General features: G+C 40.1%; 1 protein-coding gene across 1 annotated transcript in view; it reads right to left on the reverse strand.

The window, feature by feature from the left end:
• Window positions 1–10,855: 10,855 nt before the first annotated feature.
• The window catches only part of insc (INSC spindle orientation adaptor protein), a 38,737-nt gene continuing 21,947 nt past the window's right edge, over window positions 10,856–27,645 (reverse strand). Inside the window, exons 3-13 of the mRNA XM_086073974.1 lie at window positions 24,660–25,044; window positions 24,524–24,576; window positions 24,159–24,282; window positions 23,964–24,077; window positions 19,308–19,433; window positions 15,957–16,128; window positions 15,585–15,763; window positions 15,437–15,503; window positions 14,383–14,538; window positions 13,636–13,712; window positions 10,856–11,597 (exon numbers count right to left, since the gene is read on the reverse strand). Coding sequence (XP_085930100.1) covers window positions 11,469–11,597; window positions 13,636–13,712; window positions 14,383–14,538; window positions 15,437–15,503; window positions 15,585–15,763; window positions 15,957–16,128; window positions 19,308–19,433; window positions 23,964–24,077; window positions 24,159–24,282; window positions 24,524–24,576; window positions 24,660–25,044 — 1,582 coding nt within the window. The 3' untranslated portion in view covers window positions 10,856–11,468. The remainder of the gene's footprint in view (window positions 11,598–13,635; window positions 13,713–14,382; window positions 14,539–15,436; window positions 15,504–15,584; window positions 15,764–15,956; window positions 16,129–19,307; window positions 19,434–23,963; window positions 24,078–24,158; window positions 24,283–24,523; window positions 24,577–24,659; window positions 25,045–27,645) is intronic.

Here is a 27,645-nt window from a genome sequence, read left to right on the forward strand (position 1 = left end):
GGTGAGCATTGGAACTGGTTTTTAAAAAAAAAAGTACAAATCAATTCAAGGGAGTCTGAGGCATTTTTCGTGGATCAAGCCAGCAACCTCCCAAAAGGAAATTAAAAGGCCCCTGACTCCAGCAACGTGAGGCCATTTTGAAATGGAAAGTGATCAATTTAGTTTTTTTGGGGGGGGGACTCTATAGAAGGGAATTTTTTTTGTTTTTTTAAGTTAATAACTGACATTTAAAAAAAAAATGAAGTTGAAAATGAGAACATTTCATAAATGTTTCCCCCCCAAAAATTAATGGGATATATTAATAATAAAAACGGGTATACTATATATATATATTTTTTATTTTTTTTATTTTGCGAATCCTTAGAAAAGTGAAACATTTCAAAAAGCATTTTTTTTACATTAATATTTAAAAAATTTAATTCAAATCTTAATAAATAATATATATATATATATATATATATATATATATATTAGGGGTGTTAGCAAAAATCGATTCGGCGATATATTGCAATATTACAGCGCGCAATTCTCGAATATGCGGCCGAATCGGTTTTTAAACATGATTTTTTTATGGCAATTTTCAACAAAACGTCTTACATAGGGTTAGGATTCACACATTAATCATGAAAGAATGTTATATTAATTGAACATTAAGCCTTAATATTTGATTTCAGTGCTGTTCAAACATGAAACAGATTGCAACCTGTTTGTTAAATGCAGTGGCTCAGTTATAAGCCAGAATTTTCAGATAAACAAATACATTTTCCTACATGTTCGTACAAGTTTACTGATTAGTATTTTCTAAATTTGAGTTTAAAAAAAATCGCAATAATAAATGTTTCGATTCGTATCGGGATTAATCGAATCGCGACCTATGAATCGTGATACGAATTGAATCGCCAGCTACTAGGCAATTCACACCCCTAATATATATATATATATATATATATATATATATATATATATATATATAATATATCAAATAAAAATATATAATATAAGTACATTTTTAGTTTTTTAAATCACATTTGTGACACATGTAATTTGTAAAAATGTTGTGGTGAGGTGACATGTACTGATCTTGACCTCTTCCACCAATACCAATTCAAAATTGATAGCGTTCTCTCTTTACATGGAGTTAGTTGCATTTCCCTGATGCTTCATCAATTAAAAACAAACCAACCAACAAAAAATATATACATATTTGATATGGGCAATATTATTTCTGGCAGCGATGCGGCAACAAATTCATGTGAAGCTGAAGCTGATGACTGTGTAAACAAAGTGAATTTCACGTGGTGTTTTTTTTTGGGGGGGGGGGGGTCTCATTAAATAATTTAGCCGTGATGTTTACTCCCCTGCGTGCTTAACAGTAATTGCTCCAAATACTTAACACGCTTTTAGATGCCAGCTCGCCATCAAAGAGTGTCTTCGGCATCAAAGAGCGCCGCCATTAAAAATGTACACGAACTAGACGTAGTTAAAAAAATGAAAAATAAAAGTATTTTGAATGCCACCTGCTGCACACTGCCTGTCGCGTGTTTGCTGTCGTTGTTATGACACGATAGACGACGACGCTGATAGAGGAGTGAACTTTTCAAGGTCTTTGATCCTCAGGAATGAATCATTGACAAAGAGATCAACAAGCGGGCAACAAAAAGGTTACTGAAGTGTCTCTGTCTGCCTTTTGAAGCAAAACCGCTGGGAGTCACATTGCCTTTATTCGGGAATATGTCGGAATTCATAAATCGGCAGCTGCGGAGAAGGTTTTTTTTTTTTAAAAGCAAGCAAAATCTTGTGCGGGGCACAGAACAAAAACACCAGCAGTTTGCAAATGCTGGAACAGGAATATGTGCCCTTTTGTCAAATGTGAAACCTCATTTTGACTTACAATTGTGTCAGTTTTTTGATTTGGATTTCAAAATGAAGGCGAACGCCTCCCTTACGTAAAACACAAAGCCGCTTTTACTTTTGCCGACCTTTGTGAAACAAGAACATTCCTTTGATGACGAGGAAAACAGTTGTCGACGGTGTCCTTTATGCGCACGTTTAACCTTTTTGATGGAGTCTCGCACTGGCCACGCTATCAAGGCCTTTCATTTGTCAAGATAAAAAGTCATTTCGCACATCCGAACAGTATATTTATATTTCCTCTACAATCAAATATAAAATAGAAAAGAAAGTCTTTATTGGCATTGTAAGGTGCAAATACAAGGAAATTGAAATATGCACGTCCCTCGTCCCCTGTGAGGCCCCCTGCAATCCTCACTGTCACTTCCGCCAACACTTTGTGTGCAAACGCGCTAATGGACAAATTTAGCACATCAAAAGGGGATTCAATTTTCTTTTCAATCACGTCAGCTTGGAAGAATAGCGTATCAACAATAAAGGGGGCCATTACCGGGGCGGAGACATCCAGGCCGTATCGCGTCGCCACCGGAGCCCGGCGGAGACGTCGCCAGCTCGCGGCCGCGTTTAGCTGACAATTTGATTGTCGGGCAAATTTCTGTGAAATTTGCGAGTCCGAAATTTGCGAGTCAGTCCTCCATTAAGTGTCTCTGATTGGTCCAAAATGCCGCTGCTTGCTTACTTACTGCGGTGCTCGTAGGAGGGAGCACGTAACCACAATTCTGGCCTCATTAAGTGGAGTCTCTAACTAATAATGTTCCAGTGGATTCTAACATGGTGTCGTGTTTATGTTTGTAATTCCGCTGTTCATGTAAAAAAAATAATAATAATCCTTGGCTACAAATATTAAAAATAATTTGACATCATTTAAAAAGTGCATTTTTTCCCCCTTGTACAGTATTATCATATTTTTTCACACTGGTGACATTTTACAAATGATGAGGGCTTTCCAAAGCTCAATTCTTATGTGCGTGAAGATAAGTTTTGTGAGTATGTTTATGTATTCATTTGTTAGTTTGAATTAATTCTAAGGATGGCGTGTGTGGATTTCTGACAGAAAAGCCATTAAAGGCTGGTGCGGATCCAGAGCATTTTGTTTGGCCTTGACGGGATTGTGACGGTTCCATTCTTTTAGTTTTAACTTCATATTCATATTCTTGTGTGATATTGAAAAGAAAGTCCGCTTCATATATTTTCCTTCCATCAGCATGGTTTAAATATTGTGACTTTTCAAGAATGACCTTTTCAGGCTTCTGAGATGAGTGTTCCAGTAGATTGTCGAGTGGCCGCTCCAGCGTGTTGTGTGCATCCGGGTTTATTTCTACTGCCTCAAATATGAGGCAACGTCTGCAAGGACAGTTATCTTTCTAGTATTCTATGATGTGTGGTTGCTCCACAGTGTTGTGTTTGAACAGACCATGTTTTAGGGTTTAGGTTAATGCAGTCTGCCTCAACTCTTTTTTTTTTAGCATATTTTTTTTAACACCGATAAGAGTTTCAATAAACCCTGAAATGATCATCCCACAGCATTGTAATTATGTTCCAGGTGTGCCCTTTTTAATTCCATCCAAGTCTAATGTAGTCACAATTACTTCATGTTATGTGGAGACAGTGATTTATATTTATTTGATAGATTCTGATGTGGTCACTCCACAATGTTGTTTAATTCCACGTTTATATTAAGGCAAATTCTTAGTTTCACTCAGACTGACCCTAACATAGGTTTTAGTGGAGAAGGTGTCTTTAGCGGTGATTAGCATTGAATTATACTGGCGTGTGATCGCTCCACAACGTTGTGTGCCTCTATGCTTATCTTCTGGCGACTTGTTGGTCAGTTTCTTTCTTAAAAATAAGTCACTTTAAAATTGTTGTAAACTCCAGTTTCACTTGACATATAGTCTAATGTAACAGGAACAATTTTAATGTTAGGATAAATACTTTTGTAGAAATAAAACGCTTTCTCTGTAATCCTCGAGCACAGCAGTTTAGTAAATGCAGTAAATGTGGTCATAGTTGGCCAAGAGCTGCTTTGATGAGGCATCCAGACACATGTAGTTATTCACTTATTAAATATGTATCAACGGGTCTGTGACCTTGGCTCGGGCCTCATTTCAAGTTAAACTAAAAGCGAGGCTGTCTGCAATTACAGACTCTTAATTACATATTCACTTTGAACACACTGCTTGTGCTGCCCTCCACCGCACTCGCTTGAAAAAAAAACAACAACACGCATCCGTCAACTGGCGTGTGCGCTCAGTATCTACTTGCACTCGCAACAAGCGTATGCTTACTGCTCTTATTCCACCTTTCAATACAAAAATAAAGTTATTGAATTTTTGCCGGCATCGCTGACATCCCCATTGTGCACGTGCATATAAATGCACAAGCACAAGTGATGGATGAAACACGGGTCATCTGGCACATACGCACTCTTGAAGTGTCTTTCATTGGTCTTAATAAAAACCTCATTATTCATTTGATATGGTTGTTAAGTGTCTAATTTTCGCAGTCAAGTTATGTGAGCTGATTTGAATATTGCATTAGAATCGGAATCAAAATTAATCTTTGGAAAATTCGGCCCTGGAAAGCAGTTTGATTTAGCAACATGCTATTTGGTAAGCTATCATGATGAGTAGAATTGCACAAAAGTCTCCAACAGCCATGACGGGAAAGACACAGGAAGTCGACCATTTTGGTTTCAAGAGACCATGTTAAGGCAAAATGGCTGTTTCCAAGAGCCCTTCAAAGAAATTGCTCTTCGAAATTGTGTTTGATTGCAAGCAAGTTTAAACCTTTTTTGCCGTTTCACTTAGCAACATGAAATTTGGTGGAAAGGTCTATCGTGAGAAGGCCTTCAAAAAATTCTCAAGAAGCCATGCCTGAAAATACACAGGAAAGCTGCCATTTTGGCTTTAGGGTTATTTTGGCCATTTCCCAAATTTACTTGTTGGACAGGGTTTTTTTTCCCCCTAACAATTTTTAAACACATACTGAATATTAGACAGATGGTTGTCAGTAAATTTTAATAAATGTAATACATTGTGTCATCTCGTGTGGCTGGAACATGCAGCACCCAAATTCAGTTTCACTGAGCAACATGAAATTTGGTAGGTACAGGCTAATGTACAAATGCACAATGCAAAATTTGACAATTTTTTTGCCATTTGCCAGTGGTTTAGTAGGGCACCCGAAAATGTTTTGAAAGTTCAGCCTACACCGCCAGTTTCAATGAGCAACGTGAATGCTAGTATGCTTAATGCCTATCAAGTAGATGCACAAAAAAAAAGTCTCTAAAAAAGACACAGAAAGTCGTACATTTTGTCGTTCGAGGAGTTTGACCATTTCTATTTACTTCATGTATTTATATTCAATGTGGCAAATGTACAATAAAGCTAACAAGTTCACATCATGTCCCAGTTGTGTATACACTAAAAACAAATAGAATCCTACTGCCTCGCCGTCTGCAGAGAAAATAATCTCTCCACAAGTCTTCCGAGATCCTCACTTCTTGTCTGTGTGTGCGCACAAGGCCTAAATGGAGAAGGCGTGCTGTGGTGACACGTTAATGGTTAGCGGGCCCCAGAGGACAGGTGGTGGGGGGGAGCGTTTGCGTTTGTGTGTGTGTGTGTGTGTGTCATATTCAAGTTACAGAAATGTTGCTTAAATGGACGCCTGTTTTCATGTAATGTCTTATATATGAAAAAAAAAAAGAGAGAGAGACAGTGGAGGGAAAATGTTCAATTTAAGTCCATTTAAAAGTGCATTTTTCACCATTTATTGTGTCGAACACAAAGTTCAAATTTAGTAGCAGTCAGACCAAATCTTATAAGGATGAATTTGCATTTGAAGGACGTCCATAAGTAGACTCTTTGATCCCAAATGGAGGACTTTCTGCGAATATTGTGATACATACAGTGAACAGTACATAAAGCATTCGTACATTGCATTCAAGGCGTTTTCTCTGTCGCAATTCATCACGTCCCCACAAAGTCAAACATCACACACGCACATGCAGATACACACCCTCACACGTAAAAAAGAAAAAGAAAAGCGGGCTTAATAAAAAGAGCCTTTGAAAGTAACAAGATTGCGGTTGCTCAAATTTTAATCACTGCATTTCATTAATTCATTCCTTTTTCCACAAGCACGCACACTCCAAACACGTCACGAGTTACTTCGCACACAAAATGCTGTTTGCAATGTTTACTTTCTTTATCTAAATTGTCCTATTTACCGCCCACAAATAATTTAATAAAAACAAATCACCGCAAGTTTGTAAGAGGGTTTCGGCTCAAGGACGTTATAAGATTAAAAGCAAACAAAAAAAGGATGCACGTGTGGCGTCCCGCTGACCCCCGTGCGCTTGAATGCATCGCGGTGCTTTCAGGCTGAAGGCAATTGAATGCAAGTCCACAGAGAGAAATGTTTTTGTTTGAGGACATTGAATGCACCACTCAACTCATCGCTTTTTTTTTTTTACTTTGGTCTACTTTGTCCGTGCCAACATCTAAAAACCCTCCCTTTCGTATTTGGGTGAAAAAAAGACGGTTGCAGCTGAGTCCTTTGAACACAGTTAACAACCAAAACAGCAGCACCTAGCAAGACACGTGAATTCTACTTGCTGCGTATTACTGGTTGGCTTTTTCGAGAAACAACAAAAAATGCACACCGTATTGGAAAAAAACCCCAAAGTGTATGTGAGAAATGAGTCTTAAGGGTTGCAAGGAAAACCTGCTGATGCTAATGCTAATTTCTGCTAAACTGTTAGCCTACCAACGAATTCCGTGAACCGAAGTATTTAGTGAACTTGGTGGCAGCAAATTAAACAAAGAGAATCAAAGCAAAACAGGGATGACATTATCGCAAAGTCAGGATTGGGGAGTAACGGAATTCATGTACCGCCGTTACGTAATCAGATTGCATTTTTTTTTTTACTGTATTCCATTACAGTTACAGGAAAAAAACATGTAATCAGATTACAGGTACATTTATTAAAAATGGGGATTACTTTGAGGGATTACAATTTATACGATGAGAGAGAGTGCGAAAGAGGGCGAGAGTGTTACGGTGTGGTCACGGAGCGGCGTGTGAAGTGGAGGACCCAAAATGCAGGGAGGCAGGAGAACCACAGCAGGAGTGCGGGTGAGACTGGCGTGCTTTATTTTACAGAAAACACTAACCAGGGTACTGGTTAATGCTAACTAAACAACAAACTGAAAAGATACAAAATCAAAATGACAGACAGAAGTCCGGTTGTGACCGTGACCAGCGGCAATGATCCCACGCCGACTGATCACCACCCGGGAACTAAATACACCCACACTAATTGGGTAACTAGCCACACCTGGGGCTAGGCACAAGTGGCTGAGGGCCCGAATTGGTCAACCCGCGGAAGGGCTGGAACCCACTCAGGACCAATCGGGACCCTCAACCAAAACCAGATCTTCCCAGACATGACAGAGAGCGAGAGACAGAGAGAGCGTGTCCGCCCGCGCCAGACAGAGAGAGAGACAGAGCGAGAGAGAGAGAGAGAGAGCGAGTGAGAGAGAGAGAGAGAGAGAGAGAAGGACAGAGTGAGAGAGAGGGCGCGTGGACACCCGAGCGAGTGGGACCGTTGCTACATGTCGGGGAGGTGGGAACGAATGAACTTACTAGTCGTGTCCTCCACACGCGGGCAGTTTGAAAAAGCTTCACGGACGGGAGGAGGAAATGGCGACCGGTATTCAGTGGAACTTACTCAGAGCGAAAGTTTGAGCTGAGGGTCCAGCGGCATGCTACGCGCTGTAGCTTCTTGCTAGCTAGCCCGCTAGCCTACAAGCATAATGTGAGTTACACCTTCAAATATTCCTCCCACCAATTCACTATTTAAACATCATACACAACATATACACGGCTAAACTTGTGACTGGGATAAAATTTCATTTTGCTGTTGATGATGTCACGCAACTCTATCTATCTATCTATCTATCTATCTATCTATCTGTGAGGTGTGGTTGCTTTCAGTGACAGTTCGAAAACAGCATATGGCCTTCAATCAATTAATAGCCTACATGCTTTTTAATTACACAAGGATTTTTACTATTTGTAGGCTGCCCGGGTCCCTATCACCCGCAAATAGCAGGGGCACATTGTATAGAATATATATTGTGGTGATATGTATTTTTATTTTGTCTTTGTGAGCATACTCAATATTGGAGTAATCCAAAAGTAATCCAGTTACATTACTTTAATATTATGGTACATTACTAACCACATTTTTTAGCAGGTAACTTGTAACTGTAATGGGTTACATTTTAAAAGTAACCCTCCCAACCCTGCGCAAAGTGAACCAAGTGAAGCTGAAGGGTGGCATGGTCAAATCCACGGATAAACATTGATGACTCGCCTTTGGGTTCGTACATTTCTGATAAAGAGCTGTGATGTACAGCAAGTCTGAACCAACAACGACTCATAATGATGCCAATAAATACAACAAATGCAACACTTTGCAAAGCAAAGTGAAGCCAAGTATTTAACGCAAATGGGTCTTGAGGGTTGCACGGAAAAATGCTAATTTACAATAAGAAGTTAAGCATTAGCATGGTGTAAAAGGTAGCCCAATAATGCTGGAACGCCTTCCCTTCACTAGCATTTTTATTGAATGCGATTCAACTCGTTTTTTTTTGTTCCTATTTGTGCCTTGAACATGGATCAAGACGGGCGACAATGGAGGCGGTGGGCGCGCGCCAGGAAACCCAAGGTTGGCGAGCTGAGCGAGAGAGAAATAGAGGAGAAAAAAATGCTTTTGATCAACTTGCTCTCACGGTCACGGTCAAAGGCAGCAGCGGCATGAAAAGAAAAAAAGAAAAGAACCTGTTTAGTGGTGCGCCGCCGATACATTCTGTACAAAAGACATACTTGATCACAAAGAGCACACGCACACACAAACATACACATTGTGTGAGTATGTGGCCTGAGGGGCAAAAGACAAAGTGAAGAAGAAGAAGACAGAGAAGAAGATGAAGAAGAAGATTGTGTCTCCAAGGAGAACGAGGCTAGTGGCGGAAATTTTGTTGTTTTGTTTCCCCACCACAAAAGGACAAGCTTCGCACTGCAACACTCACAATTCTGTTTGGCTCGCTCCTTCAAAACTTCTTTTCAAAGCCACGCCGGACCAACACAATATAAAAATAAATAAAATAAAAGAAGAATATTGGACCAAAAATAGAGAAAAATATTATGCAAAAAAAAAAAAAAAGTCAAGACTATTATAAGACAGAAAATGGAGAGCAAAAAGTTGTTTGCAAAGCAATACAATACAGAAAATACTAAATCTAAGAAAAAACATTAAATGACGATGGAAACAATTCTAGGAATCAACAAAAAGTCAATATTAACCTATCGGGCCAAAAAATACACAAATATTTGAATAATTACAAAATATTTGGAAAGAAAAAATATATATATATATATGTATGTGTGTGTGTGTACGTATATAAACTGCTAAACGTTGCAAAAAAGTATTTCATGAGATAATCAAAAACAACAAAAATACTAGGAAAAAAATGTACTAAAATTTGGGGGAAATATGAGTAAAATACAAAATTTGTTACATTACACAAAATAATTTCACAAAAATATTTGAAAAATAATTACATCATTTTAAAACATCCAAATATTAGGAAAAATAACATAATATAATAGCCAAGAAATATTTTCAAAACCTTAAAATGCACAAATATTTGAAAAACATCAACTTAGATTGGATGAGAAAATTAGTGAAATATTACACAGAAAAAGATATTACCATCGCATGAGCTTATTTCTGCCATTTTTGTTGCGACCTGACATCTGCATTTCTCTTTCTTGCTTCCTCTTTGTCATCTTCTCCTTCTCCACAAAGGCCTTGCTGTTCTCGCTGCTTCAAAATCCTGCATTCAGAGCAATCCAAAACACTGACAACTGTGCCAAGCTTTGCACAAAAACGCCAAACGTGGGGAAATCGACCTGAAAAAGGACAATTGGAAAAGTCCTCCTAAGAATAAAAAGCTGTCATTAACACTGTGCAAGTTGTCTTTCATGCCATTGTATCAAACACCCCCCCCCCCCCCCCCAAGGGTGCAATTAAGCAGCTCACACACATTGAGAGAGCGCGGGCCACCCTAACACATTTGTTTTATTCATGTGCCCTGAAGGTGGAAAAAGAGGAAGTCCGGTGCTGAATATCTCTTCATCTTATCAGACAGATGCAAGAATAAGAGCTGCTTGTCTTTATTACATGCGTTGCAAACAAGCTTTCCTTTTAAATAACGAGAAAACAAAAGACAATTTAACATCTTCCAGTAGCACATATGATCATGACAAATAATGGAAATTCACATGAAGAGGATTATTAACTATGTGTTCTAAGAAAGACAAGCTATGGCAATAATTCATGCACGGAGTAATCATAAGAAACAATAGCGAGTTGTCAATGGGAACAAGATCTCTAACTGTAATGATGACGTTAGTATGTGGTTATGTAAATACAGTGGCTTGGTATGACTGTAATATTGCAAATGTGTATCTGATTTAAGAAAATTCAAACACTGAAACAAGCCATTATTTTAGTAACATTCAGACTTCTTTCTCAAAGAGCAAACTTCATCCGATATATTATTACTTCATCCTTGGTACACTGATTTTATTCTGGTAATAATCTGCCCTTTTTTTTCTTTTTACAAAAAATTAAATAAAATCAACAAAAATGTAATTATTTTTGTACAGATTTTTCTTCCCTGGAAAATCACATTTTCAATCCCGTAATATTTACATTTTTAACATCACTAGTCTTAAAATGACATTCAGATTAATATTACATTTGTGGAATATGAGTTATGAAGCAAAATCCAGCAGTTTTGATCAATATCAGAAGGCGGCCAGCACGTGGCAAAATGGCCGCCTTCTGATATTGATCAAAACTGCTGGATTTTGCTGCTTAACTCACATTGCATCAACGCAATATTAACCAGAATACCATATTTAGACTATTGGGGCTGCATAGAATATATTATTGTCAAGAAATTTTAGGAGGAGTTGCCTTCCCCTTCAACCATTGCATTTGATGGGAATGTCGACCCTACCAACATGGTAGCCACGATGGCGTGTTTTTCAGCCTGCTTGACCAGTCATCATGCCCCATCGCTGTAGAAACACCACCAGACAGAGAATTATGGCCATATCTGGAACTAACAGACTAAAATAATGACTTTAGAAGGGCCATTTTGAGTGGACTGGACACAATTTTCTGTCCAATGAATCCAGGATCCGTTGGTTGTGGGTCCCTTAAATCCAGGTTCCACATGATACACACAATATAAATAAATAGGATACGTGACATGGACACCACAGAATTGTATCCTGATTTGACCTGTAATGCAAATCCACCTTCTTACGTCGTATATTATCTTTAAACATACACACGCTCACGCATAAATTGTCTCTTAATCCGTTCTAATGGGATTGCCTGCCGGTCCAGTCGAAGAATGTTTTACCGCTTCTTGAGCAGTCGGCAGTGCATGTGCAGCATTAGCACGTTATCATCACACAAAGCTCTCTTCCATGTTGGAGCACAGGAGGAAGGAGTCGACCAGGCGCGGTGTGATCAGCTGCTGATGGTCGGCTGCCTCGATGCTGTCTGGACATCCGGACGCGAGCCTCCGCAAAGCCGCCTACGCACGTAGATGCCAAAATATTAGGGAGACCTGAACAATACAAACACTGCATGGAAAAAAGTCTGCCTTAACTCATTCACTGCCATTGACGGTTGTAGACATCAAAAATTCATTTGAACTTTTTTTAACAGTTTAACATTTTTTCCCGCTTTTTTTAACAAGAGTATGAAAACCTAGAATTGTTTTATTGTACATTTAGAACAGATATAAAATGTGTGATTAATTGTGAGTTAACTCGTGAAGTCATGCAATTAATTGCGATTAAAAAAATTAATCGCCTGACACTCCTCATTTTTAATAATCTTTTCTTTTTTGAATCGCTTCAGGCGATTCAATTTTTTTTAATTGTGATTAATCGCATGACTTCAATAGTTAACTCACGATTAATCATAAATGTTATATCTGTTCTAAATGTACAATAAAAAATTCTAGGTTTTCATACTCTTGTTAACAAAAGTGGGAAAAATGTTAATCTAATAAAAATTGTTCAAATGAATTTTTGTCGTCAATGGCAGTGAATGAGTTAATGGCTGCTTCAAAAGAAAATGGCTGACATCCTATTCAATTCTAAGCACAAGTCTTTGGGATTTTCTGGCATCCGGTGATGACTGACATATCCATCCATTTTTATGTTGAACAGTGACACAAGTGTTGTGGGTCATATTTTTTGCGCCTTTTTCATGGCAAATGATCAAACTCATTCATGAACTTCAATGCCACGCTCAAGCCACACGTCTCGTATAGGCTACCTGCTTCCTATTGGGGCTCATTTGGACACATTCCCTAGTAGGAGTTCATCAAACTAAAAGGCCTTCAATTCACTCAAAATGGCTGCTTCCACCCAAAATGGCTGAATTCCTGTTCAATTCCGTGCTTCCTGTTATGACTGAGATGTCCACTGAATTTCATGTCAGTCAAAGCTATTGTAGGTCTGATTTTGTTTTCTTCTTCTTATTTTGCAGAGGGTGCTTCTGACTTGAATTTTGGGAGTCTTCTGTTTGGGGAGAAGCTTTTCCCGCAGAATAACATATTAACGTGATCTATTAACTCATTCAAACCCAAAAACGTATAAATACATGTTTTAATGCTTTCTCCTTCACTCACAAAAACATATTTATAGGTTTTTGTTTTTTATGTTTTTTTTCCCCATATCATTCAGATAATACAGAAGGCTTTGATGCAGCTTCTTTAAAGCAATGGTAGGTTTTACAAAAAATGGCCAGTAGGTGGCAGCAGGGTAGCCTATAAGAGATCAGCCAGGGCCATGTTGCAACAAACTAATTATGTCAGTGTTTTTAACAGGTTTGTGAATAATGATGAAACTTAATAATGTTTATACTTGCTGCAAAACGGAAACAGGTACAACTAAAAAAAACAATCCTGATGAAAGAAGAGTCTCTAATCTTTCTTTTGATAGGTTCCATATTTTTATAGCAATAAAACACAATATTCTGTGAGCCTTGCAAAATCAGTCAAAATATAGTAAAGCAGCCAGAAGCGAAGGGGGTTGCTTCAGTGAAAATGGCTGGGAGTGAATGAGGTAATTGGCCCAGTAGTTCACGTGTAAGCATTGCATTGCCTCCAAATGTACAAATGGCATACAAATTTGCTACTTTGAAGGTAAAAAATAACAATAATAATGATATGTACGTTGTAGAACACTACTTAACCCTCGGCCACGTGCAATGGGGCGTGAAGATGAGGGCAGCCCAATTAAGTTGCCGACCGCCTCAACGACCTCGTCCCGATAATGATGGGGTCTCAGATAGAATGATAAGTGTATATTCTTGATATGTGCAGATTTAAGATGCCATGTGTAAGCTGCGCCCTGGAAATTAATTTCAATAAAAGAAAAGTCCATCAATACATGAGAATAAAGGGGAAAGCTATTTCATGTTTTTACTTGATACACGAATGACTATTTGTAGACCAAAAAAAAGCACATTTTGGGGGGTTTCTGTACAGTGGCTAAGGGAAGGAATGACACAGATATCGCAGATAAACGCATATACGCACACGCACGCCTATTACTTACCAGGCAAGCGACCAAGACGGAGTCGCTGTTGTTCCTCTCCGTGGGGGATCGGCACAGCTCGATGAGACGAGGAACGGCTAAAGGCAGGAGAGGGAACATTAATACACGTTGTTTACGTGGTAATGTTTACTTTTAAAAGAATACGATGTGTTTAATATAGTGACAATCAGCAGAACTGGTGTTGGAGGCTCCTTTTTTGTAACTTTCCAGAATGTGAAATGGTAGCATCAAAACAAAATGGTCGACTTCCTGTTTAGTTTCGAGCATTGGGTCATTGAGACTTTTTTGTGCGTCCTGTTATGATCAACATGTCCACCTGATTTTATGCCGATCGGTGAAACCGGTGTTGTTGAAAAAATGGACTTGGGTACACCCTAAAAACAGATTGGTCAAATTGACCCCCCAAAAAAAGGTTACATTTGACCAATCTAGCTGCTATTTATGTGTCCAACAGATCCTTTGGTTAAAACAACCACTCTAGAATGGTAGGTGTTTTTAACCAATATATATTGGTTATTGGGCTAACTAATACAAACTGGTCATTTTGACCAAGATATTGGTTAATCTGGGTGTGTGACAATTTTTCAGAATCCTGCGGGTCACGGGATTCCCGAAAAAAAAACTTGGTATGCCCATAACCACCCGGAATGGTCAATGTCTGACCAATTTATTGGTTAGTCAAACCAATATGAGCTTAACCTACTAGATTGGTAGTTATTTTTTAACCAATCCATTTATAGAGTGTACCTTTGAGCTGGATGGCAGCCAGGGCCACGTCGGCGTCCCGGCTCAGACGCGCCAACGTGACAGCGGCCTTCTGCTGCACACGCTCGCAGGCGGCGCCCTCGGACGGACTGGAGGAGGACGGCCTCTCGCCGAGCAACAGCAGCAGCCGCTCCACGCCTGAGAAGAGATGAAGAAAACAAAAACAGGATCAAGTCTCACATAAGCAAACAGTTTATACGCTATGTAGCATTAGTAGCACATTGAGTGCACTTTGATTGACAGGCCTGCAATCAGTATGACCATATGTGGTGCAATGCTGCCATCTAGAGGATCATGCTTGCTAAACAGTCAATGCCAATGTCAAGCCACATACAGGCAAACAAGCATGCCCCCCTATTGACATTTTTAGGAGTCTTCAATGAAACTAATGTGATTTTGGAATGTGGGAGGAAAAACCCTGCTCCACGCGTAAAGGCTGGAGCACAGATTTGAACCCCTTATTTGAAAACCATAAGACAAACGTGCTAACCACTAGTGCAGCCCTAATTAAAAATGAATCAAATTAACTCATTTGCTCCCAAAAACGTATAAATATGTACTATTTTAAATGCTTACGTGTTCCAAAGACGTATTGATGCGTTTTTTTTTATGTTTCTTTATGCTAGAGCGTACAGAAGGCTTTGATGCAGCCTCTCAACTGCAGAGAATGGTTGAGGAAATGGTAGTTATTACAAAAACGACCAGCAGGTGGCAACAGAGCAAAACAGATCAAACAGGGCCTTGTTGAAAAAAAGCAAATTTACCCACAGTTCTATATAGATTTGTGAATAATGATCAAACTTAGCTACATTCTAATGCTTATTGCTGTAAAACAGAAACAGATAGAAATATACTTTTTTTTTCTTATGAAAGAAGAGACTTTAATCTTTCTTATGGTAGGTTCCATGTTTTTATAGCAATCGAACACAATATTCTGTGGGTTCTTGCAAAATCAGTCAAAGTCCAGTAAAACAGCCAGGAGAGAAGGGGGTTGCTTCAGTGAAAATGGCTGGGAGCCAATGAGTTAATGGCTCACCTTCCTCCTGTCGAACTTCACTTGCACACTGCTCCAAAACAGAGAGGTTGGCTAAGATGGTCACCACCTAAAACGTCAACGTTGCCAGTCAGCACTCATTTTGATTTGATTTGATTATCACATCCCGTAACGACGGCGAGAACGGCACCTGGTCTTTGGAGTAGGGCGTGTCCACCCGCTGGCGGTCCTTGCAGGCCTGCAGCAGGATGTGGATGGCGTTGAGCTGCAGCAGGATCTCGCAGGCCATGCTGTCGAAGAAGGTGATGTTGGCCAGGGCCGCCGACGCCAAAAGGAAGACCTCGCCGCAGGAGGCGCTCTCGCACAAGTCTGATGGACAGCGACAAATGCGTCGTTTAGCTTCGTTTTTTTATATGAATCAAATCTCTGGCTTGTTTATGAAAACTTTAGCTAAATGCGCATGCTGGCCTCGTTCTGCTTCGTCCCCCTTCATCATGACTTGTTCACCAGAGCGAGATTTCCATTCGATTCGACAGCCCTGTCGGTAAGGCTGATCACTCACCGATGAGCGCGGTGACGATGTCGTGCATGCTCTCCAGGAAGCTGGCCAGGTGCTGCGTGGACGTGTGGTGCGGCGACGTGATCTGCGCCACCACCGCCGCCGCTTCGGCCCGCGCCGCCTCCGCGCTGCCGTCGTCCGTCAGGATGTCCGCCAGGCACAGGATGCCGTCCACCTGTTTGGGGACAAGCATCTCCCATTATCAACACCACTTCATTTTCCCCACTTTAATCTTAATAACATTTTTAAAACAAAATGATAACAATTATAGGATGTGCAGAAAATAGATGTATGGATATTAAAATGTCAAATAAATGCATATAAATCATAACACCTTTATAATTAAGCATTTAGAGGTGCTCATCATGAGTATAATATTTGATGCATATTTAAATACATATATTATTTATTAATTTATTATCTTGTACAGTAGACATATTACTAAATATATTGTATTACTTACCATTACATATATTACTGTTTTGCAATATTTTTAAATACATATTAGATGTCAAATAAACATAAATAAGAAATTCAAACATGATTATATTATACATATTGAATGCAATAATGGGTGTATGATAATTATTAATAGCTACTCCACTTCAGATATAATTTTTTCAAATAAACTACTTCCATTTGATAATTCAAAATATGTATTTAAGCTTAAAGTGTCAGAATTATTTAAGTACATACAGTTAAAAATTGGATTAAAGAAAATTGTGATATAAAGAACGGACTTCCAGCAACAGTAAAGTACGTCTTGGAACAGAGTAATCAGAAGAAGAAATTTATAAGTGCTCTTTACAAACCCTTCATCAATGCTGAAAATAAGCAATGGTTTATTAAGTAAAATATATGATGGCTGAGACGGGGACATGCAAAGTTTTGATTCCAAAATTGGATGGAAGGAATGTTTACATTTTACATATTCAGTTACAACCAATGAAAATCTTTGATTAATCCAGTATAAATTAATGACAAGAATTTATTATAGCAGGGATAAAATTCATAAATTTGATTCATCTTCCCCTCCTACTTGTTTAAAGTTTCAAAGAAGCGATTCTCTTATTCATTCCTTTTGGTATTGTGGAAAAATACACGAAACCTGGATTGAAATTCAGGATTGGCTTTCTATCGTCCGTAAACAGAGATTTTTGTTTACGCCAGAGATTTGCTTACTTCAAAATGTGAAAACAATTGAGAAAATCCAGTGGGATGGCAACTTTCATTTTCTTCATTGGTTTATAAGAAGTCATTGTTACAACTCTGGAAAAATACAGACCATCCAGGAATAAATAAATGGAAATATTATATAAATATTGAGAGAACTATATCAGCGGAAAATAAAAACAAAAGCAATTTGATTTTGTTTGGAAGCAAATATTTGAGGCCCCGTAATTAGCCCAATACTATAAGTATAATACTAATAGTATTATTGAGTTAAATTAATGTATTAGATACATTATTCACTTACCATTTCTAGAAATTATTATCTTCTTTATTTTCTTTTTTGGTCTTCTGAATGTTTGTTTGGTTTTTTTTCTCTTTCTTCCACAACAACGACTGTATGTTGAAAGTGTTTGTGTTTGTGTGTATAAGTGCGAGTGTGTAGTGTGTGTACATATGTGTACGTGCATATCTGTAGGTTATGTGAATATGAATGTTTCTAACAAGTACGGAGTTTTTTGGTCATGTCTACTTTGTGATGTCCATTTTTTGTGTGTTGTGACAGAATTATATTTGTTTTGTTTACATTGTCCTTGGTTTAGCTTGTCTGTCAGATTGTTGTTGGGGTTTTTTTTGTTTGGTTTCTCGGGGTTTGTTGGTTATGTTTGTGACGTTTGTCTTTTGTGTTATGTAAATAAAGAGAACATTTGTTTAAATAAAAAAAAAATAAAAAAAAAGATGATTAATAATGAATTTATTTGAATTAATTGCATAATTTTAGATACATACTTCATATATGATATTTAATTCAATTCATTAAAAATACTGTATATATTTACACTTTATATTACAATTAGTTATTGTATAAAAAGAGCCTTCATTTGTCATTTGAGTCAAACTTTGCTTTTTTTTTAGATGCAATTCAAGACTTTCTCCACGTGGAGGCAGTGTTGCACATGACATATGCCTTAAGCTTCTTTTTTCACTTTGCATTATTTTTCACAGCATTGTTTGACCAAGTGATTAACAAAAATGGAAAATATTTGTTTTTCTATATACAGCATATATAATGCCCCTGACTTACATACATACATACATACATTCATCTATAGTGCGCTCTATATATATATATATTACTTATAGGATGATCACAGTTTGATTGACACTAACAGTAACATGTATGCATAATAATGATGAATAGTTAGTAAGTCAATGCAACCACAATCACTTTAGGGAAACAAAAGTTTGCAGACTGCCTCTCATCATCCATCCGCACCTGTCACTCTCATCCGCTGATGAGCATCAGCGAGCCCACGTTCACGGGACACTTCCCTATTTTGGTCTCTGTGGACGTCAGCAGCAATGACGTGAAAAAAAGCCCCATTAATCCCCCCCCCCCCCCCACCCCCCATCATATCCGAGTTTCCTGGCAGCACCCGCTCCCGAAAAGAGGGTGTTCCTCTAGGAGTTCACCTCACATAACTGCACTGACTGCATTATAGAGAGGAGGCAAAGTACTGAATTCAAAATTACAGGGCAGTACTTAATATTTAAAATATAAACATGAGAATATAATGCATGTACAGTAAATATTATTATTATTATTATCATTACTAAATCTGTCAATCATCCTGTCTGCTCCCAAATGTTGTTAGCCATCATGCTCCATGTTGTGATTACATAAAGTCCCATTAGGGGATGAAAGCAAGCAGCGTATCGGCTGATAAACAGCACCTGCACAGCACCAGCGCCCTCCGCAGCGACAGTTGTGTTTGTCGAGGCTGAGCGGACGCGGCTGACGGACGCAGCTGACGGACGCTCCCACCCCCCCGAGGACGCCTCACTCATCGGGCGCGGACTTTGCTTTGAAAGACTTTTCACGCCTGAAAGCTTCCTTTTTCCACCTCACTCTTACATTTTCAAAATACAGCTATTTTTTTTTTAATAAACTAAAATAATAATAATAATAATAATAAGGCACCAGTATGTCAAGCATAATAGACTTTGTATAAATGCAAACAGTGTAAAACTTGCAAGTGTGCAAAAGCATAATCAGATCTATACTGAATTTGAATGATATTATTAGTACAGCAGTTCCTTGGCATTAAGAGCACCAATCAATATCAAAGCAAGAACCCTCGTGATTTTTTTTCCCCCCTAGAGAGTGGGTGGGTGCGTGGGTACCTTGTCTAGCTGCTTGATGCCCTCCTCCACACAGCAGATGGAGGCCACGGTCCTCAGAGCGTGAGCATACAGGCCTTTAAATCGATCCTGCCGGCAGATCTTGAACAGCGACACCACCGCTCCTTCCTGCCACACATGCAAAGCTGTTTGATTGAACGTTCTGAACATTTTGCTTTTCAGACCACTAAACCATTTCATTTGGCAAAGAAACAGAGAAAGGAAAAAAAACGTAACGTCTTTTTTTGTCTACAAGATCAAGGTCCAAGAAGCACTGGAGTGGTTCGAACTCGAGGTTCCACTAGCGACCTGCCTCGTCTTCAAAAACAAAATCAAAACAAACAAACAAAATCAGTATTTTTTTTTCCTCATGTCCAACAAACATTCTGACCGTGAGCTTCCCAGGACCCAGGCTGTCCAATCATCCAAACAGGAAAGAGCGGTCAGGGTGTGGAGGGCAGCGTGATTGGCCACTCCACCTTGTGAACAACACACGACCGCTCTAATGGCCTTATTAGGATAATGGCTGTCCTTCCACCAGGTAATTCCACCTATTTGCACAGATGATTACCTGGAAGTGTGTTTTACATACACATGTGGCTGATTCATTTTTTTTTCTTTTTTACATTCTCATCATCTTCTCGGTGTTTTCAGCTCATGAAATATGCAATATTTATCCAGAGTGACGGATTTTGTTGTCACCGATGGGTCATTTCGGGACCTTCCGTTGACGTGGCTCTGCTGGCGCTCACAAAATAATGCTTTCCTCAACTTTTATGTTTCCGCAGGCCTTCATTATAGTTTCTATTTACCATCGCTCCATTTGACTCTCTGTGCATTTCAGTATGCTTTGTAATCACAGTGCATTGTGGGACGAGGTCTGGCTTTGCGGAAAAACAAACAAAAACAAAAACTGTTGCTCCACACTTTGACCCTGCCACTTTTAATTAGAGTCTCTCTTGAAAAGTACCATGGTATTGGTTCATCATCACATACGAGGCTAAAAATGCCTCCCCACTGCGGCACATTTGCACAAACTAAAACAATGCGGCGTGTAATTCTGTAATTTGCACTCCATTGCACACAAAGCACCAGATCAACACTTGTTTATAGACCGTTTTTATAGCGTGTTTACTCCTGGTAGACATTGTATGAGTAGTGTGAGAGCCTGGGGTGACAGTGCCCCTTTTACACCTCTTTGTAAAGGCCGGCATTTTTGCCAGTACACAATGATGTCAGGTCTTCTGTTACTGCTCTTAACTCATTCACTTCCAGCCATTTTTATTGAAGCAACCCCCTTCGCTCTGGGTGTTTTATTGGACTTTGACTGATTTTGCATGTAATATTGTGTTCTATTGCTATAAAAACATGGAACCTTGCAAAATAAAGATTAGAGTCCCTTTTTTCATCAGGAAAAAAGTACATTTGTATCAATTTCCATTTTGCAAGCAATTAGCATTAGAATATACCTAAGATTCATCGTTATGCACGAATCTGTTTAAAATAGTGGGGGAAAGAGCTTTTTGCAACATGGCCCTGGTTGGGCTCTTATACTCTGCTGCCACCTGCTGGCCGTTTTTTGTCCTAACTACCATTGCTTTAAGTGACCTATTCGGGTCAGAGGCTGCATCAAAGCCTTCTGTATGCTCTAGCATAAAAAATAAAATAAAAATGTCTTTGGGACCATGGCAATTTTTAAAATTGAACGTTTTTATACGTTTTTGGGAGCAAATGAGTTAATAAGGGAAATTTACACAAAAGTGCCAATGATATGTATTTACTTGAATATTTTACATTAGATACAAATAATTCATACTGTGTTGTTTTGGTAGTAATTCCCATCTTCTGTGTGTGTCTGACTTCCTGTCATGGTCAGGACAAACTATCTGAGAACTATCTGAGCAGTTTAGAAAGAATGGGCCAGAGGAATCAACTTTTAAGAAAAACAGTAAGAACAAGTAAGAGTGTCTAAGCTAAAGTGTCCCCTTGGCAATAGCAGGAACCAGGAGCAACTTCCTAAACATAAAATGAATTATTCATGAATGTCTGGCTTCCTTGTTATTGCGCCAATAAAAATAAAACTGTGCTTACTTGTCCGCATACCTCAAATATTTCGTTTTTACGTTTTAAATATACATATTTATTGCTGCATTTTCTTGATTTGATTGCTCTCTCCTGGATTGTGAGATGGCTCTTCCGCTATTGTTTACGACGCTCTTATCCGATCAGATTACAGCCGCAGTGCGGGTTGCCAGGTAAGACCTAATTCGAGGCCACAAGAATCAACAGGGAGTGAATAATATCACAGTTGAATTATTGAAGCAAGGTGTTATGATGTCATCATGTTCGCATCCTTTGATTGGATGCTAGGGGCTAATGGCCAACAGCTGACTAGCTAAATAGCGGGCTAGTTCATAAATATCCGTTGGCAAACGTTTTTAAGGCAACATTTCTGAATGGGTGGATGAATTTTGAGTACACTTGTGAAATATGTTTAAAGAGGGCCATTCTCACTGTTAAAAACAAATGAAACAGCAATAGTACGACTTTTGGGGGACTGGATTGTCATGGCTAATCTTGACGAATGGACCACCATGAAACTTTCTTTAGAAAGTAGAAATGAAAACTTTACAATCCCATTTAAACATTCATAATGTTTATAAAACAAACAAACAAGTTAATATTATCACTTAAAAACAAAACAACAAACAACAAAAAACAAGGTTTAAGTCATAAAATGGGTAAAATTAAGTTAACCATTAATATTACCACATAAAAACATTCACATCACCCTAAAATCATTAGAAAAAATTAAACGAAAAAACAAAAAGTGAAAGTTTTTTGTCATATTTTAATATTCCTAATGGCTGTAAAAGTGAAAAGGTAGGTCAACCACTGTTTATATTACCATGTCAAACCACTCCGTTCTTGTAAGTTTTTCAAGTTTAGGGGTGTATCTCACCCCAAAATTTTTCTTACAAAATATACATTTTGAAATCATACAAGTCAAGTCGTCTTTGAGTCGCAGTCTGCTTGATGTGCACAGACTGACTCATCAGTTGATGTCACTACTATCTATGTACAGAATAAACTGTGTGTCATCACAGAGGGAAATATTAGCTCTGCCTCCCAGCATTTAAAAATCTAATGGCATTTATCAGGAGAAAGGGGGGAAAAAAAGAAGATAAGTAACGCACTCTGCGGAAAATGATAATGAGGATTGGAGGAATTTGGACACTGGCCAGAAATGACGCACTTCGTTGTGCAATGTGTGTGCTTTCCTATATATATGTGTGTGTGTGTCTGAGGTGGCAGGTTGTCATTTAATGGCAGCCAATCATTAGCGGCTCCTGGAAGACAGCCTCCCACTCTCCACCCTTCTGCTAGGTAGGGCGGATTGATAGGTAGATGCGACCAAGCCACGTGATCAACGCTCTGCGCTAATGGGAACTGACAGTATTGATCTTACGATCTGTGTACGCGCGTGTGTGTCCTGGAAGTGGCCGGCTAACGAATGGCCCGATTGAGACTTGCTGTCTGATCTGCTTGCCTGATTCTGCAGTTAAACAATCTCTTACATAAAAGGCAGGGCACACGCGTAGATTGTTAAAGACACCGAACGCAATGATAAACTTAACATCGACAACAAATGCTCACTTAACCATCTGCCCACTGGCAATCTGGACTAACGTGTGTGAGGCAAAAATATGCCATGAGTCAACTAGACTGACTGAAATACAAAGAAGAAGAAGTAGCTCGGTTAGGTGTTACCTGTATCTGGTAATTGCACGGTGTTTATTTCTGTTGTGGTAAGACTTGGAGGGCATTAGGTAGGGCTGTGCCCAAAAATCGATTTTCATAAGAATCACGATTCTCATTTAGTACGATTCAGAATCGATTTTAAATGTCCCAAAATCGATTTTATTTTAATTATTTTATACTGTCTTCCCTTTGTTTGTGTGTGCCTTTATTGGGAGCGCTTTTCATGTTGTACCCGATTTTGCCACTTAGGGGCAGTGTGGTTCCACGCGGTCTGATACACTGTTAAGTTGTAGCCACATTAGAGAGTAGAAGGAAAAAGTCACGATCAAGTTATTCCAATACAAGTTGTTTTTTTGCACCGTGGAGCCGTTCTTTTGAGTGATAAAAGTGCCGCGAGTAGCGCACTAATTAGCATTAGCGAGTCAGACTGGAGTAGATCATTGTGATTCCTTGAACATCTTTAAATTGAAGCAAAAATCTTTGTCAATCAAAGATTCCCACCCTTAGCATTTGGCATAAATACTCAATTCAACAACTTGGTCTTCATCTTGCTACCTGATTGGCTATCACTTTGTCCCATGTAGCAAAATAGAGTCCGTGGCCTTAATGTCCTCAGTATTGACCACACATTGTTAGTTTATCACAAACATTGAGCAAGTTTGTTTGTATTCTACGGCAGCATGCTGGCATCCGTCGTGGTTTGCAGTATTAGCTGAAATAGGCATGGCTGTGTATGCAAGGAACCCGTTGATTTGGAATCATTCCTGATACATGATGGCCAAGATAGCTCAGGTCTACTTGTAATCACAGATTTCAACTGAAATTTCAACTGGTGGGAATATAAAATGACAATTTTAATGTGGACACACTGGGCTCAAGTTGTCCCCTCCTCACTACCTTGGCAATGATGCTGCAGAGCTGCGGCCCATCCTGGGTGAGGGAGAGCAGGTTGCTGATGGCACTGCCGATGGTGTGAACGTTGTCTGAAGATTCAATTTGCTTGATCAGAACCTGCAAGAGCAGACCGAAAATCTGACGTGAAAATCAAGCCAAAAGTCATTTATCTGTAAAGGGCAAAAAGGTAGACAGTACTTGGATCTCATTGGCTAATGCCATGTCAATCATGTTGCTGAATGAATCGCTGACATCAGTCAGGATTTCGTGGATGGCATCCCGCATGGACTTCAGGAAGAACTCGTCCTCGGTGTGAAGGCACCTGCGGTTAAAAGTGGCGATAAATGGATAAACATGGATACACACATGGAATCGTCAGTCTACTGGAAAGTTAACCAGCTGAACGGGCGTCATCTCCGCATCATGTAAGATCATTTTTAGAGCTTGCAGGGTGCTCTCTTCAATGCCCCCTGGACTGGTTGGCAGTCAATCATACGGAACTGAACCCACCCTTGTCTGGCAAGTGAGCCATTCACTACACTGTCAGTGACTTGATGTTATACCTTTCTGTGATATTCGTCAGCTCCATGCACTTCTCCAGGAGAGATGTCTCAAACTGAAACGGAAGCAAAAACCACATGGATGAGTGACCTGACATCACCCGTTGAATGTGCAAAAAAAGCCCAACATGTTGATCACCTTCTGCATCTCCGGTGGCGTGTTGCGTGCTGCGCTATAGTCGTGCACCAGGGAGCGCACGTGGCAGTTTGCACGCACCGCCGTACTGTGGACCCTCTGCCAGCGACCCTTCTCCAGTCGCTGGAACATTTTGCCCAGCTCGGTGCTGACCACGAGGGCCCGGCGAAGAAGCGTCTGCAGGTTGTTGCGGGCCACGTGATCCCCCGCCGCCGCCGCCGCCCCTGTCCCCGCCCCGGCGGACACGATCAGCTCGGCCTGCTGGGAATCGTCCTCGACCTCAATGGGTTTGGCCTGGAGCACGCACATGCACTCCACCTCTGTCATGTGACGCAGGTCTTCCATCCAGCGCTGGACCGAGTCCACCTGCAGGCACTGCGTGCGACTGCTGCTGAATGGACAAGTGACGCGCATTTAGTCCAAGTCAAACCACTGAAATCTCATTTTCAAAAATATCACGGCAGACGGTGAAATAGTGGCGAGCACATGTACTTTATAGTTAGTTAGTTATAGTTGCTCAGGTCTTCTCCCGCGCTTGCGTGTTTTTTCTGCGGGTACTCCGGCGTACTCCCACACCCCAAAAACTTGCATCATTTGTTCCTTAAAGACGTGAAATTGCTCATACTGGATGGAAATGGTTGTTGACTGACAAGCATGTACTTCAAGGAGTGCCTTGCCTCTCACCCAAAGTCAGCTTGGAAGGCTTCCAGCTCACCCACCATCATTTATGATTTGAAGATGCCAGCATTTGCACATCATTTTGTTTTTGTCTATCTGGTGACATTTAGCGAATACTTTTTTTATTTGTACTCGAGTGTTTTTCTATGACTACTTTTGACTTTGACTTGAGTCATATTATTGTGAAGTAACGGCACTCTTACTTGAGTAAAACATTTTGGCTACTCTACCCACCTCTCCTAATCGTCATTAGAAACAGCATCTGGCATGTGGAGACCTGTTAACCCCCTCAAATTTTTGTTTACCATTTGAAAAAATCTAGTCGTGCCGAGTGTCTGAGCTGGCAAACACGTCAATACCTGCCTAATGAACTGCAGCTTAAGACGGCAATCTCGAGTGCAGGCACCTGGGGAGTCCTCCAAGCTCAATGCCTACAACATCTCTAATTTTGTTCCCCGGGCACCATCTGTAGTTGGCCGCACCGAAAGCGGAGGTTAAGGATTGTGAAGGTGTGTGCTCGCCAAACACGCATTTTCCATTGGCGAACTGTCTGGACGGATGACGTTTGCGAGGGCCAGGTATTGGGTTTCAGCTCCACAGGACAAAGTCATTAAAAAAGCCACAGCTCCATTTCTGTCTAATCCACTAACAAACTCAATAGCAGCCAGCGGTTTATGAAAGCAAATCAATGTGGGCTTTTGTTTGGGTCACGCGAAGGTCTCATTCAGCGCAGTAAGCAGTGAACCGTACCTCCGCGCCAAACAAACCCACCTCACGGCGGTCCCTGAGCCAATCAGATCGCCACCGAGAGCTCAAACACAGGAAACACTCGTTCCTTTCGTGGAACCTCAGAGTTCGCACAATTTGGAATTCAACCTCAGATCAGATAAAAACTGAGACCGAGAAAATGTAAAATGTCAACATTTCATAAATAGTGCCAATAACATCATAACTTTATGTTTACAATAAATGCATAATTCAAAGTTGTAACAACATGAATTCCTCCACTGAGAAAATAATTGTCAATTTTGGAAAATGTCAGCAAAGCCCTCGATGAACGCGACGAGTGACTCACACTCAGACAGCCTGATGAGCACCCGTGTCCGACGAGGGGGAAAGCCGCACATTCGCTCACTTTGGCATCATTTCACACAATTAACCACTTAGCGACACCTAAGGCAAGCTGGTCCGGGCGCCAAAGGAGCCATTTCCAAACCGTTTTTCCACACATTATATAACATCATCGTGTAAGAATGAGCCTGGCTGGATTCGCTCGCCTCACCGGCCGCAAATCGACAATGATGAGGATAATAATAGGTTTTGTTTTCCAAAGGAGGGGAAGCGGTGCATTTTAGTTGGACAAACATGACAAATATTTACATGCGGGGCCCGCAGAAGGAGCTGCGTCATCCTGTATTAATATTGGTCCTCGACCTCAAAGGGGGGAGGAAGTCAGCCGCTCGCTACTTTGAACATCATTAAATCTGCAGCCTTTTTCAGGCTGTCTGGTGTGACTTAAAATAACATGGCTGACAGACAGCGACAGTCATGTTCCACCCAACAGAGCAAGAGAAGTGCGTCTCAGGTGTTAAATGAAATACCCCGGCTCTGACACTACCTCCCAAGGTGGATAGTTCCCGGGTCGATTTCATTCTCACGCCTGAAATTGGGTTGAGTTGAAATGCAAATGATGAGTCTTTGGCAAGTTTAAACTGTTAAACTTCCCAACACTTTTCCAGGCATCGTGGACTGCCCTCGACTCGGGCAGCATCCTGTCTCTGGGTTTCTGATGGGCGGTCTTTGCTCACACAACCTTGAATAAGCATTAATTGCTCGGTTCCAATGTATTCACCAGCAAACCGCACGGGTTATGGTTGGTGCCACCCGATGGTTGGGGACCACTGTTATAATGAATCAATGGATTGTTGAACTAAGTCCTTTAGATGTTCCTGTTCACTTTAACAGGACGTTCTGGACAATAGAATGTGTCCAAATTTCTAATGAAAGACCCCTTTATGTACGGACTTTCTGTTTGGGGGGAAGAAACAAAAACTTGGTACTGATTCATTTTTTAAGCATTTGCGTTCATGCTGTTGTTCCTGACAATGAATTATTGCTCAGTCTCATGATGTTTCCTTCTCCAGAACTCTGGCACACGAGAGTGAGCGCTAAATTGATTACCGACGCCTTGGTGACAGAGCGTTGAGTAACAACTGTGTGTTGTTACACATTTAGTCCAATCATCCATTTTCTATACTGCTTAATCGTGTTCAGGGTCATGTCATGGCAGGGATCGATCTCAGCTGATTTG

The sequence above is a fragment of the Leptonotus elevatus genome, chromosome 4 (assembly GCF_054856555.1).
Source record: "Leptonotus elevatus isolate MCC_2025b chromosome 4, RoL_Lele_1.0, whole genome shotgun sequence".
Classification (NCBI taxonomy): Eukaryota; Metazoa; Chordata; class Actinopteri; order Syngnathiformes; family Syngnathidae; genus Leptonotus; species Leptonotus elevatus.